We start from the raw sequence: 14,762 nt of genomic DNA, 5'->3' as shown, positions 1-14,762 counted from the left end.
CAGAGGGTGGCTGGGCACTGGAAAGGGCTCCCCAGGGCAGTGGTCACAGCAACAAGCCTGACTGAGTTCAAGAAGCGTTTGGACACGCTCTCAGGCACATGGTGGGATTCTTGGGGTGCCCTGTGCACGGCCAGGAGTTGGACTCGATGATCCTGATGGGTGTCCTTCTAACCCAGCATATTCTATGATTTTACAATGAGAATGATAAGATGTAAAAGGAAATGCAACTATCGGGTAAGCGAATACTAAGTTATTTTTAAACTAATCTTTTCTAAAGGAAACTGGAACAGGTTACATTTTTCATGCAAACAAAAATTTTCTCAGCCAAGAAAAATTAAGAGACAGCATACTGGACGATGTCAATGGGAAGTGCATAAAACCACTGGCATGCAGAGATGGCAAAAGAGAGCAAAGGGCTATCTTCAAAGAAAGTACGTTTCCAAGAGGTGACTTTGAAAGCAACTTCAAGGCTTGCTTTGCTGAGATTTGCACATGGGGAAAAGTTGGTACTCAACCAGCCCAAGCCCAGGGCCCCATCCAGGTGTGCTCTGCCATGACAACTGAGTTCCAGTTGTTTTCACCTGAAGGCTTCTCGGCTAAATAATCCTCATTTAGGCAACAGCACAGTATCTGTGTAGGCACACGCATTCTCTGGCTTAAAGGCTCGCTTATGAAGTGACAAAAGTCACTGAAGACCAAAACCAACATCTGCTGGTTTTGTCTTCTGTTCAGGTTTTTTTTTGGTTGAATTATAAGAATTATGTTCATAGGTTGTTCGCAAAAATCTAATTTCACAGCTTTTATTCCCAGGAACCAGACATGATGAGAGCCCTAGCTGACTGACCGTCGCCTAGTCATCTTCTAAACACCTGTCCTATGGGTCTGAGCGGAAAACAAATAAGTGAATCCCATCACATGATCTCTATCTCTCCCTTCAAATAATACATACATTAAAAGGCAGCTTTACTCTGCATTACCAGCATGACTCAGACCAAAATAACAATTACAGAGACAAATGGGGCTGCATATTCAGTTACACAAACATTTTCTAAACTAGAATAAAATCAAATTATCTTATGAAGAAAACAAATCTACACTGAGGCCCATATAACACACACACACAGACACACACACACTGTTTTGGCATTAAAACTCTGCATAGATCAAAGATGCACTTCAGTTATCAGAGCCCCCTGTGTACAGAAGTCCTGCAGAAATTCAGCCTCCAGCCATGGGACCAGGGCACAGTACTCCTCCACTCCTCCCCAGTGCCCTTGGGGCACTCAGCAGCTGCTGCCTGAAACACCAAGCACGGGGCTTAGGAAATTAGAAAAAAAGTGAAAGATTTTAAAGTGGAAAGGTCTATGACACATATACACCTATGTATTAGAAACTATTCAAGCCAAGACTCTAAAGATTCTTACTTTAAATCCATTTCCGAAATGCATTTTAAGTGCAATTTGTGCTTTTTCATGTGCTTGTGATGCCACTATCACCATTCGTCAACCACCTTCTGGCACCGTGTGTGCTTCCACATGGGAATAGCCAGTGGAGGAATACCCCAGACGCCACGATACAGGCAAGGTAACATTTTCCAACTACTCTTCAGACAAGTATAGCAAAACTAGGGCTTACAGACACTTGGTTAATATGTGAGTCATCTTTACCCACGAGCGCAGTCCTGCTGGCGTCAGACAGATGACACGCACGGAGAAGGGTTTCTGCAACAGGGCCCAGAGCAAACGAGTTTGCAGTGAGAATAACTGGCGCTCCCACGTCACTGCCAGGGATGCCACAGAAGCCGGCACCACTGTCATGGAGGCTCTTGGTGCTGCTGCAGAAACAGCACGGGGAATTTTAGATACAAAGTCCCCCTTCACTTCAGCATGATGGATTTCCAGGACTGAACTTCAGCATCTAAAAGGATGAAGTGGAGAGCGAAAAGCACAACAGTCTCACATATTTTAACAGCGTTGCAGGGGAAAAAAACCCACCCTGCATTTTCAAACAATTTATTGCATAATGTCATGATATGTAACTAAATACATTTCAGGCTACAGTGAGGACAAAAATCTCTAAAACAGTTAAGTACTGGCGATACTGCATTATGAAAAGGAATAGAATGGCAGCACTTAGTTAGAATCAATACAAATTAACACATCTGGGATTTTTTGTTTTGCCATTTACAAAACAAATAGTCTACACTGCAAAATAGCTAAACCTTAAGTGATGGAAAATGCTGGGATTTCATATTTGCCTTCTTCCATCCAAGTTTCCAAGACACTTCACTGATGCACTGTTATTTGAATGCAAATTATTGCAAAGACAACTGTCCCTGTATTTCTTGATTTGTAAAAGTCAAGAGATGTTAGGCTAAGTCCTGTCCCCATTTTCTAGCAAACCCAGGGATAGGGGGGGAAACTCCTCCAGATTACTTCTGGAGCTCTATCATTATTCCACAGGTGAAAAGACAACATATAGAAGAACTTCACATAAAACAGTTCCCTCATAATATATTTTTTTAAAACATTAAGATAGTGCAACCTTTTAAAACACATTTATCACAACACAAATTAATTCCTTGCATTCATCTAAGTTCTCAACTTTATACCTTGGCACACAGAACAGGAATTTTGTTTCATATTAAAAAAATCCACACCCTGGGAGAAAAAAAAAAAAAGCAAACTGGCCAATTCTTCCCCCATTTATCTAGCAAAACCACCTTCTTCCTTCCGCCGTTCAGTGAGTATAAAACAGGCTGTACAAGCCTTCCTTTCTGTGCTAACTTTTAGAATTAAATAATTGAAATAGTTTATTAAAAAAAAATAATATATCCCCCCCTCCCCTGAAACACTGCTCATAGACAAACTGAATGGAAGTTTGTATTTCTTTCAATCTGCTTTGCATGCAATTCCCCTGAAAGGAATCAGAAACAAAGAACTGGTTTGCACGTTTGGTTTTACTAAGTTGTACCACGTGAAACGTAACAACATTGTGCACCGGAGCGTGGGAGTCTTCCTCCACCACCCTGCTTGGATCTCCTGTCTTCAGTTCAAATGCACCTGGGCGAGTAACTTTAGACCAGGTTTCCTGGTTTCCGGTCTTGGCCTTTGCTGGGGACTATTGTGCTCTCTGAATTGTTCTGCTGAAACTGAAGTCTGCTCCCCCTCTGCGAGGAAGGAGGCACGTTGCTGTGCTGGTGATGGAAAAAAGAGGAGCCTGGGTAATGCCCCATGACCTCGCTGTACGTCGGGGGTGGTCCTTCCATCCTTCCATTACTGCTATAGTTGGTTGCACTTATGCCCGAATTGCTGCTTGGTGGGCAGGGGCCCCCATTGTACATCGAGATGTCTATCAAATCGCTATCAAAAATGGTTCGGTTGGGTGGTGCCCTGACGGATTCCCGGTTGAGCTCCATCTGCTGTTCTGGGTCCCGGAGCTGCAGGGTGCATGGGCCTTGGTACGGCGGAGGCTCTTCCCCATCAGAGAGGGAGATGGTTGGAGGGAGGTCAATCTCATGCTGCATGTAAGGGTAAGTGGGCTGGAAGCGACTGAAACGGTCCCGCTGCATAAAAGATGGGGTGGTAAACCTGTCCCTGGACCTTGGAGCATACATGATCTGAAACAGGAAGAGAGACACACATGACTCCACCTCTGAGCAAAGCGCTGTGGTTGCTCCACATTTACAAAGAACCGATGAAACGCAGAATGCTTCTCTTTCCCCCCATCTTAGAGATTAAACCCAGCAGATACTGTGCACACGTGCTCCCACATGCATGCATGAGAACAGGTAGAAGGTGCAGGAAGGAGCTAACACACTTGAGAACAGCTTCACGAAGGAAGACCAAGACCCAACACACCTTCTGACATTAAAACATCCAAAGCAAAAGTAAATTATTCTGTTTCTGAACAGAGGAAACAAATTCTCTCTAGTCTTGACAATTGACTAGTTTTACAACAATGTCCCACTACTGAATTTCAGCTGCAGTCTGAGCCTCCATCTCCTACTTCGTGTTAATGTAATACCCTACACATCACCAAAGAATTCAGATGGTCGTGTTAATGTAATACCCTACACATCACCAAAGAATTCAGATGGTCATTTTAGTACATTTTGTAAAGGCCCAGCATAGCTCACGCCTTCACTACCAGAATGTATCAGGTGTCCTCCTCTCCCTCAGTTCTCAGCCAGGACTCAGCCCCTGGGGAGGACCTACAAAGCTTCTGCACTGTGAATGCAAAAAACGTCCCTGGTATATTAAACCCTGGAGAAAATCAGGCTTTACAAAAGGAAAAGTTCAAGAATTCTGTAAAGTGTTACTGCTCCTCACTTGGTCTATCCCAGATACACATAGACACATTAGCTTCTCAGATCCAGATCTACCAAACTGCTCTTCTCTTTTTTGGATCCAAGCCGGTTCTCAGCCCATGATCCTCACAGATGTAGGACCAACCATGAGGAAGGTCTGCTGTTTGTCACAGGACAGCTGGACCACTCAGAGCAATACACCCACAAATAATTACACAGACCAGGGATATGAACTAGCTGGAAGAAGACGGGAGACATTGGTGACAGGATATGTGTTGTAAATCCAAGAAAAATTCTGGGACAAGAGCAACTGGTCTCCCAGCTTCCAGTGGATGTCAAATTGTTGAGCCACTGCATGAAAGAGACACACCTCCACCACTTACTTGTGAATACCTACATGACACAGGTAGCTGCTGATGGAGATGAGGTGTCAGGTAGGCAGAATTTCACTGTTTTAATGAAAAGGTCTGAGGCATTTATGAAATGGGAGTTAAGGCAGGCTCACACAACTACGTGAACTGCACTGAAAAAGCTTTCTTTACAAAACAGATGCATGTTTTTGAAAGGAACTAAATACACATTACAGGAGAAAGAGAAAGCACATTGGTGAAGATAGTCAGAAATCTGTCAGTACCTCTGAAGCACCCTGGCGCGAAACTGAGCTTTCTGAAGGCCACAAGCACCCTTCCTGAAATGTGGAAGAAAACAACAGAGGAAAAATTAATAGATCACATCACCATCCTGCCTCAATATGGAAGCAGCAAACTGGTTGCAGGTACGAGAATGTGGCAACGAGCGGAGATGACAGGAGATACTTCAGCACTTGTGTGTTGAACAGGTACCTGCCACCTCCAGCCCATGATGAGGCCACGTCAGTAAGGCTGGCAGGTCTGACAAAGCTGACCTGCCAGCCAGGATCCCAATTACACACCAGAGGCAAAACAGTTCACAACAAAACCTGGCATCTCTAATTTCAGGGAAGCGACAGTCATGCTAAACCCTGGTAACACTGTCAGTTGCTCAATTCCCATCATAAAGGATAGATAGTCAAGGAGCTGAAGTTTCAGTTGCCAGTTCCCCTTTTCAACCACTTCTCCAACTACCTTCTCAGGCCAAAGTATTTTCTTCCTCATGCCTCGAAACACTGCTTTGACACTGTACCAGCACTCATGGCAGATAAAAGGGTGAAGAACAGTATGTCAATAAAGGAATATGCTTAAGGTGTACCATTATTTTTCTTAATTAATTGCTTAGAGTATCAGTAACTCCTGCAAAGAATGTATTTTATTGGAAAATTTTGAAGCAGGAAAGGACACATCAGAGCAACTATATGGCACACAACTTCAATCTTGGTGCACAAAGAGAAAATCAAAATGGTCATGACTCTTTTCTTGATGCTAATTCGAGTTTTACAGATAAAAGAAATTTCAAGAACTGGAAGGAAAATGTATACTGTCCCCAAAAGCATTACCATGTATAGAGTACTGTACTGCTTCTTCTCACCATAGCATCTTTCAACATATTTCAGATATAAAAATAGACCCAACTAGATGTTCATCATGACACTCGGAGACCAAAAGCCGTCTGTGATCTTGTCAGGAGAGTCCACCGAAGAGGAAAGCTGCTCTAAGAGGAATCTCCCACAGGATTCAGCTGTTAAGGGAAATGCTTTGAATAACAAAGCTGGTACAATTCTCTTCTGTAGCTTTAGAGAGTAGAGATAGAGGGAGGCTGACAATTGCAATTATTTACAACTTTTCCAAGTATCCTCCTTTGCAAAGGGCCTGATATGAAAGACAAATCTTATGCAGATCCATGTATTTCAGTGCCTTGACAAGTTTTGCCAACAGAAAAAACTGTAACTAACTGTATATATACATGTATATACATACTTCTACCCACCTTCCTTTCCATTTCTCCATCACCCAGATGCCCTCACTTTGAAATATCTGAGGGTATGTCTGCACAATTAAAGACAATCAGGTTATCAGTAGTTGACCCAACAGGCTCCAAGCCTGTTCCAACTATTAGTAAGACATATTAGTCAAAGCTGAAGTTCTCAATTAACTGCCCCTGAATTACAGGCCATACACAGCCCAAGAGCAGATTCCTGAGTGATGGTTTGAAAAACACGACAGTGTGTAGCTTTACGCTTAGTGCAACTGTCTTAGTCTCAACTTTAATGTGTTCAGGCTCAGAAGAGAGGTAAAAAGGCAAAATCAATGACCCAACCCAGAATGAAATAAAATCTACCCCCACCACTCACATTAGTTAAACTCCCTTATGAAAAGGAGTTCCTTACATGGAAGTGGAACGTCCCATCCGACAGCCCATCTCCCCAAAGACAGGAGAGTAAGAAGAGCCAAGGGAGATGGTGCAGCATATGGAGAAAAACTCCTTGCATGGTGATGGAATGGGATCCGCCCACTGAGCCAAGGCACCCAGATCTGGTACCAGACATGCCTAACAGAAACAACTTGCTGGAAGTGAGGAGTTTCCTGTTATTTCTACTGCTGATGCCTAAATCCCAGCACAAGAGGCACTGCAGCTGCTACAGGGAACCCACAGAGTGTGCCCAGGGCACTGGGATAGTCACACAAAGAGGATCAGACCAAAGGAGCCCAAGGCTATCCCCACTCTGGGATAACTACTTAAGGCAGTAGCTTGGGATGCAGTTGAACTCCGAGGCTGTGAGATCCTTAGGATGTAAGGATGTGTAACAACATGGTTTCTGTGACAGTATGTCACACAGACTACCTGTATCTACCCCCTTCCCTAATGTTTCCTCTGGACAGAGCAGCAGGCTGAATAAATCATTTGGCAGTAGCCAACCCCCAGTAAGATCTCTATCCCAGGAGCCAGAACTCCCCAGGCAGATGGCTGGGTAACACATGCTTAGCATGCCCACACTTCCAAAATACCAGGCTCCTAAAGCACATGCAGACCAACCTCACCATGCTTACATGATTGGTCCAGTACCGTAGTACAGGATTTTCTCATCACCAAGTCCAGACTAACTGACCCAACATTGGAATTTCTGTCCTCCTGAAATTGCTGCATCCCCCACATGAGACATACTATCTACCTTAAAATCTTTATTTCAGGGAAATCCTTCCTCCTCTGCACTGGGTAGATACAATCTAACCCAAAGGTAGGTGCCCACCTACTCCACTGTTCTTGGGGTGATGTCCAGGGGTTGAGAGGAGAAGAAAGTGTTGCAGAAGGAAAATATACCCCTGACCTTTTTTCTCCCAAGAAGTAGATTTAAGAAATAATATGATGTAACTACCATGAACAATCTGGGGTGACTTACACTGAGGGAAAGTGCTATTTCTTCCTCTCTCCTTGTCCCTTTACTTACAAACCTTTATTTGACAGTTAAAATACTTCCCTGTGTTCAGATCAGTGAAAATCAGATGAGAACTGACAGCATTTGTATTTATATTTCCTGATATTGTTCTCTCTTTGTGTTTCAAAATACAAGGTAGACTGGTCTAACGATTGAAAAAACTACTTTTGACCTCTTTCCACCGTTTGCTCATCCCACTTCTCACCCTGTGAGCAAGACAAAAGCAGGCACAGGCAATATGGATTGGCACCACAGCTAACCAGCCACCAGGCCTGGCACACACTTCCAGCCCTAGTACCACACCACCCAGCATTAAGCCAACAAGGCACTTCCCAGCTCCCACATTCATTTGCTGGCAGTTCTGTTCGATGGCCCCTCACACCAAATGCCCAGAGATTTGTACAAGTAGCTCTCAGGAATGCACAAATAAGATTAAACCTGAGCAAAACCAATTTACCCATTTTTTGATGTGGGCAGTACCTCATTTACCTGCTTCTTTATAGTTACTCAGTAGCTAGCCACCTCAACTTGCTCCTTCTTGAAGGGATTAAAGGTCTTCAGGCATGAGCTTCAATACTTAAAAGTAACAGGCAGAGAAAGCTTATACATTTATTATCTATATTGTATTAATCTTTAACATTGTTAGGCTTTCGAATGAAAATCCTAGCACCTACAAACACCACCAAGCAAGAACAATCTTAGGGATCCACCTATGTCTTTTGCTGACCTTTGCCATTTTGGATTTCACAACAATTTACAGAAATTAATTTTGCAATTAGGTTTTTAAATAACAGCATCATTTAATAAATCCAGCTGAGTGATTAGTTAATTATGGTGAATTATCTTATGGTGATGATTATTTAACTCAGTATATAGAGCTTAGGAGACTGCATAAGCCTAAGATAATTTGCTATTTTGTATTTTACAAAGGTTTAGAGCCTCTAGCATTAAACAGTGTAGGAAGATGACTTTTTGAGGACATTTTTAAACACTGGAGCCCAGTGTCATCTAACTGTCTCAGCTGAGCAGGAAAAACACTTAATAAAAGAATAATTTTTAAGTCAGGAGAAGTTATAGCTAAAAATTTACACTTAGTAACAAAATCTTCTTAAATTGTAAGAGAGTAAAAGGATCCCTTATTTCAGCAGGGATAATTTTCTTCATCCATGCTTTGGATTTGTGAGGAAAATGATGTTGATAACACAGGGATGTGTTTGCACTTACACAGTGTAAAGGCCTTGTCTGCTCATCACCCCACCCCACCAGCGAGGAGGCTGGGAGTGCACCAGGAGTTGGGAGGGGACACAGCCAGGACAGCTGACCCCAACTGACCACAGGGACATTCTACACTACATGGCATCATGCTCAGCATAGAGAAATAGGGGAAGAAGAAGGAAGGAGAGGACTTCTGAAGTAATGGCATTTGTCTTCCCAAGTCACCATTACACGTCATGGAGCCTTGCTGTTCTGGAGGTGGACAAACACCTGCCTGCACATGGGAGGTGGTAAATGAATTCCTTGTTCTCTTTGCTTGTGTGCACAGCTTTTGCTTTACCCATTAAACTGCCTTTATCTCAACCCACAAGTTTTCTCGCTTTTACCTTCCTGATTCTTTCCCCCATCCTGCTGTGAGCAAGTGGCTGTGTGATGCTTAGTTGCCAGCTGGGGTTAAACCATGACAATCCCATATAATCCAAACTTTTCTTTTCTCCTGACTGTTAAGGAGATTTTCAGGCTTTCTCCACTTTTAAGTTCCTGAGAAATAGAACTCAGCCTGAAATTATGTTTCCTGAGAAACAAAAGTCAATGTTCCACTGTCTAAAATGCATTAAAATCATTAAGGTTCCTTTTTTCTCCCTAACTCAGATTTTTATTTTATTATTTTTTTCATATATTAGTGTACACACACAAATATATATGCTTCTTTTGCAAGTGAAATGTTTCAGACAGCACTGTAGTTTCCTATTTTGGCCCTAGGTGGTACAGTACACCACATTAAAGCAGTGGCTTGCTGAAAACGCTCCAGGAAGGCACAGGGGCTTGTTCCTCCCTGTCTCCTTCTGGGCGCTACAGACCATCGCAGCTTTGAAGATGGCAACATTTTCCCTGCCAAACACAAGCAAAACAAACTATTGTGCTGTCCCCAACTGAATGACGAGTATTGCAGCAGGACTGCTTGTTCCTCTAAAAGTTGTGTTTCCTCAAGGGGAGGAAAGGTGTTGGTGTCTGGCAGAGCAGTGCATAGTACCAAGGAGAAGTACTAGAGAATTATGGAGTGCCAGATCTCTCACATGTAATCTGCCTCCCTACACTTACTGCAATTATTTCTGTTACTTAATGCTTTAAAACTTTTATTTCTTCAACTTCACAGCACTTCATCACTTCCAGTAATCTTCATTTCATTCAACTGAAGGGAATAAGTACTATTATCCCGTCCTCTTTTGGAGATGAAGCAAGTTGCCCAAGATGACACACTGAGTCAGGAGCCACCCAGAGCCAGGGCTCCTCACTTCTAGTCCTACCTGCAGATTTCCCAGACAATCCTGCCCTTACTAAAGATACATTGACTGTACTATGGTAGACTTCAAAGTGTGGCAGCCATGCACACTGTCCCTCCTGGCAACATTCCCCTAAGGAAAGGCAAGCCTGTGTCCCTCAAGGAGACAGCAGGAGAATACAGTACACATCCAGCCCCTGCCAACTGATGACTGGTAGAAACAAAAAGATTTGGCAAAGCAGGGTAATCTACAGCATTCACACTCTCCTGGCTGTAGACTGGGTTCTTGTTCCCAGTGGGATTTTCTTTCTTTTGCATATGTCAGTAAGAAAGTGAGAATGAGTGGCCCAGGGACACTACCAGGGACAAAAGGAAGGTCAAAATGAGCAGGAAACAATTTAAGACCAACAGGAAAGACTAACATTTGAAATTACTAACAAATCCCTGAGCTGTCAATTATTATTGATTATTTTCTGTCACCCTCCTGATGTTCCCCTTTTATTCTGAAATAGCTGATACAGGACAGAGGGAAGTATTTCTTAAGCTGTGTTCCTGGAGCTTGGCATTCCAGACCACCATTATCAATGCAGGTTATAATGCAAGCTGACTAGCCCTAGCAGCAGTGCTGCCCTCAGTGCTGGGAGGCAGGGGCTGGCCAGGATGAGCATCTAATGTGATGGATGCAGGGACTTTGCTGCCAGGAGTAGGCCTGGGGCAGTCCAACTGTTCAGTACTCCTTCAACATCCACTTTATAAAAGAAGACAATGCAAAGACAGAAGCCACCAGGATGGAAAGAAGGAATGAATTTAGGAACATCAGAAGCTCATTAAGTACCTCCCTGTAAGTCACTTAGTTAATCTCTTTCCCATCAATGTCCCCCTGGAAATCACTGGTGATGACACTAAGAGTTAATCATCAGGAAAGCAAGATTTATCTTTTGTCCCAGCAAACAGCAGAGTGCCATAGCAGCAGCTCAGCTGAGGCTACCTACATTCCCACAGGATTCTTTTGGTTAGCAGCAACGCTCTCAAGGCACAGCCAGCAATGCTGCAAAATGTAACTCCCCTGGAATATCAGACACACATACCCTGTGCATGGATGTGCCTTTCTAAGGCTCCCACATGGCCCTGCCCCAAAACCCCCCACCACTGCCAGTAGCATCAGTTGCTCCTCCACAAGAGGTTGTCTTGTCCTAGTAAAGCAGCCCTAAGCATGCTCCTGGTATATTCCACACCCTGCAGCCTTCTTATCCTTCTCAGGTGTTCTGCAAACCTTGGCTTGCTCCCAGCTGTGAAGCCAAATGCTGATGGATGAGCCAGCAGGGGAAAATTGTTCAATATTTTATCCATTGTGATATGGACACCATTTAGCACCTTGCAGGCTTACTTCAGGCTGCCACTCACATCAACATAGTTGTCACTCAGCATCATTCCACCTCTCACAGTTATGACCACAAAACTCTTACTTCTGCTAATGTTAAAACAAGACTGGAGTGTTTAATAGCCTCACTAGGAGAGGGCAGGCAGCATCCTCAGCAGCACTGCTGCAGAAGCATCCACTGCTCCTGAGCAGTGTTTGTCCTGTCCTTGGCTGTGAACTGTTTAAGGCCTCAGCACAGTAACCAAGGTAATAAAAAAACCAAAGACCAGGCAAAAGACTAGAAGATGAGACTCAAGAGGGGATAAAAATTTAAAAAAAAAAAAAAAAAAAAAAAAAGGAAAAAAGATAAAGATGAAGTGGTGGTTACACAAAATAGCATATTGACAGGACAGGTGCACAACAATGACTTTTTAGCATGTGCTTGTCAAGGAGAAAATTTTTTTTCTATGATTGGTCCCTTTTCTGTCTTTCAAATGTTACTAACACTTGTGACTGCAGTGATATTTCATCTTTTTAATACTCTAATTTCCAACTTGGCCTGGAAGTTGAAATTCTCATTACCATACTTTTTAAATCACGTTTGTTTTGTTTGGGGATGTTTGTTTTGGTCTTTTTGTTTGGTTCTTTAAAACATGAAGGAAGTTCAACCAGAAAAAGAAACCCACAAATACCTTTTATTTCATTATTTCTGAGGCCTGACCCATGAGTTTTACAGGTGAGGCTGGCAATAAAGGCAGCAGCTAATTTATCTGATCACTACACTCTGTAGATGAACCAGAATGAGCGATATACCTGTTCAATAGTTGGTCTTTATACAGCCAGAAACGTGTGCAATTCAGCCACCACTTAGCTGTTGGAAGGCATGATTATCTAGAAATAGGACAGGCTTGAAGAAAAGTAAAATTCAAGGCAACAAAAGGATGAAAAAAAAAAAAAAGCCCCATCTAAACAGGAAAGGCTGGATTCTACACCTTGATATACTTCTGCTACCTCAGTTACATGACAGGGTGTTCAATTCATAGTTCACCACAGGAACTACCCAAGAGTCAATTAATTTGCTTTACCATTTTCAAGAAATACATCTGAATTTCCTCTATTTCCATTCACTATTTCTCCACCAACAGAAGGCCTGAGTCAGACTAATATTTTCTTCAGACATTAGCAGTTAATAAACATTTAATTTTTTAGTTTAATTTTAATCAATTAAGTTTTCAGAGTCCATATACTGTTAAAAACATATTCCCTTGGAAGAGAATCTGCTTATGGATAGCACACGCACACAGAACAAGGCCTGCCTGTTGAAAAAATAAATATATTTTAAAAGTACATAATCTAACCTGCATCTTACTGCTCACACTGTCCATTCTTGTGTGACTTACTCCACTACGGACAATGAGAACAGACTGGTCGTTTTCAGCTCTTCATCACAGAGGTTTTCTGACCCTCACACACCACACCACTTTTAAAAGTTTGTACTGCACAGCCAGTTTCTACCAGAATTTCCTTTTAACACCCAAGACAAAGGAAAATTCAATGTTTTTGACATCTGAACTCAGAGACCTCTAAAGCCTCATCCCCTACAAGTATGGCCTTCTTGTAAGAACAGCTTCAGTTTATCAGAAATTCAGATGAGTAATAGTGATGACAAACCTATACCAGAAGGTTTTCAGAAGAATTAGTAACCAGTTCTTGCCATCCAATCATCGATTCCCACAAAGTGCTCACATGGCTATGATTATCATTACTTATAAGGGTGTCAAACTGAAACTGAGTCAGTGTTTTAAAAATTATTTAAAAGCAGTTCTGGATACTAGAGTGCCTTCCAAGTTCCTGCTGCCAAACTGCATGTTCTTCTTCACAAGAAGGTGATATTTTCTCCCTTGTGCACAAGAGAAAAAAACCCACCACTGGCTCTGATAACAGACAATACTAATGAACCATACAAAGGAAATAATGGGTTACTTCATGCATTTGACAGCTTACTGCAGTTTTAAAAGATTTGTGAAGATGAAAATGCATTTCATTTATCTGAAACTATTTCATTTTAGGCATTTGTAGCAATTATAGCCAACGTTTTTCAGACAGAAGTGTGATTTTTGAATTACAGTGTCCATTTCAAAGCAACATTCAAATTAATCTAGCCAATTTTTCCAGCCCTGAAGTCCACAATGTTAAGGTATGACAGTTCCAGTTTCATCTGTAACCAAATTAGAGTTAAGCATTCCTACAGTATCAAACTGCTAAGGAATGAGGCAACCTCTCCTTGAGGAGGCAGCTCCTTTCCTAGAAGCCCCCCTCCACAGCCTCCAAGGTAAGAGATATTCACCCCAGCAAGAGGGTACAGGTGATGTGCTAAGCAAGAGCTTTGGGAACCCTCCATTGTCACATTTTACAGCTGACTTTCAGGAGAGAGTTGACAATTGTCAAGACTGTCAGGGATACAGCTCTACAGCAGCCTCTCAGGTCCAGCCCTGGCTGTGGCATCCCTGTTTCCTCCTGTCAGTGCTCCCTCCCCTGCCTGGACACTTCCCTCACTGACCTAGTTGAAATCTAACTGTAAGGGAAAAAAAAAAAAAACACAAAGGAAAAAAAAAACCAAAAAAACCCAATTAGCCTTCAGCCAGAGCGGTTCCCTGAGGCCTCTCACCATGACCTTGGCAGCTCCCTAAGGAGCACAAAGAGGGAGGAAACCTAGGACTGGGATGGATAAAAAGGCAAGACTGTGGAATTAGAAGTGGTATAAACCATTACTGGACCACATCTCTCGGTTACAATCAGGACTTTTTTTTTTTTGACAGTGAAATGAAGGTGTGAACCCAATGCTGTTACCAGGAATTCAACCCATCAAAAGGCTACCCTCCAAAATGGCCTCTTACCTGCTGCTGTCAGCGAAAAGGCCAAGGGCACCACTCTGGGGATACTGAAAAGCACATCAGAAGAAAGGACCTCCCTCCAACACCACAGGACACTGCACAGCTTCAGCTTCAGGGGGATGTTCCAAGGTCAGGGAGACTCTGTGGTTAACCATCACAAAGGAGCAGAGCATCCCACTCAGCAAACTCCAGGCTCACAAAGCAAGTTCGGTGCCCATTTACTGTTGGGTTGACTAAATACAGCCTTAACAAGTCTTGACTGAAATTCCATCTTAAGTCTTGGACTCCGTAACAACACATCTTAAACACTTCAAGTCCTTGGAGGGATCCTTTTTCTAGTCTCTTTTATGTGT

The 14,762-nt window shown here is 42.8% G+C and overlaps 1 protein-coding gene across 8 annotated transcripts in view; it reads right to left on the bottom strand.

Moving 5' to 3' along the window:
* Window positions 1-1,962: 1,962 nt before the first annotated feature.
* Window positions 1,963-14,762, bottom strand: part of LDLRAD4 (low density lipoprotein receptor class A domain containing 4) — a 274,476-nt gene continuing 261,676 nt past the window's right edge. For 6 of the 8 annotated variants that reach the window (XM_032691842.1, XM_032691851.1, XM_032691862.1 and 3 more), the window contains 2 exons: window positions 4,944-4,997; window positions 1,963-3,619 (listed from right to left, as the gene is read on the bottom strand). In XM_032691842.1, the coding sequence (XP_032547733.1) occupies window positions 3,077-3,619; window positions 4,944-4,997 (597 nt within the window). In that variant the 3' untranslated portion in view covers window positions 1,963-3,076. The remainder of the gene's footprint in view (window positions 3,620-4,943; window positions 4,998-14,762) is intronic. The other 2 variants (XM_032691869.1, XM_032691886.1) reach the window with 1 other exon arrangement.

The sequence above is a fragment of the Chiroxiphia lanceolata genome, chromosome 1, assembly GCF_009829145.1.
Source record: "Chiroxiphia lanceolata isolate bChiLan1 chromosome 1, bChiLan1.pri, whole genome shotgun sequence".
Lineage (NCBI taxonomy): Eukaryota > Metazoa > Chordata > Aves > Passeriformes > Pipridae > Chiroxiphia > Chiroxiphia lanceolata.
Note: the sequence above shows the minus strand (reverse complement) of the source record. Positions and strands in the feature narration are given on the sequence as shown.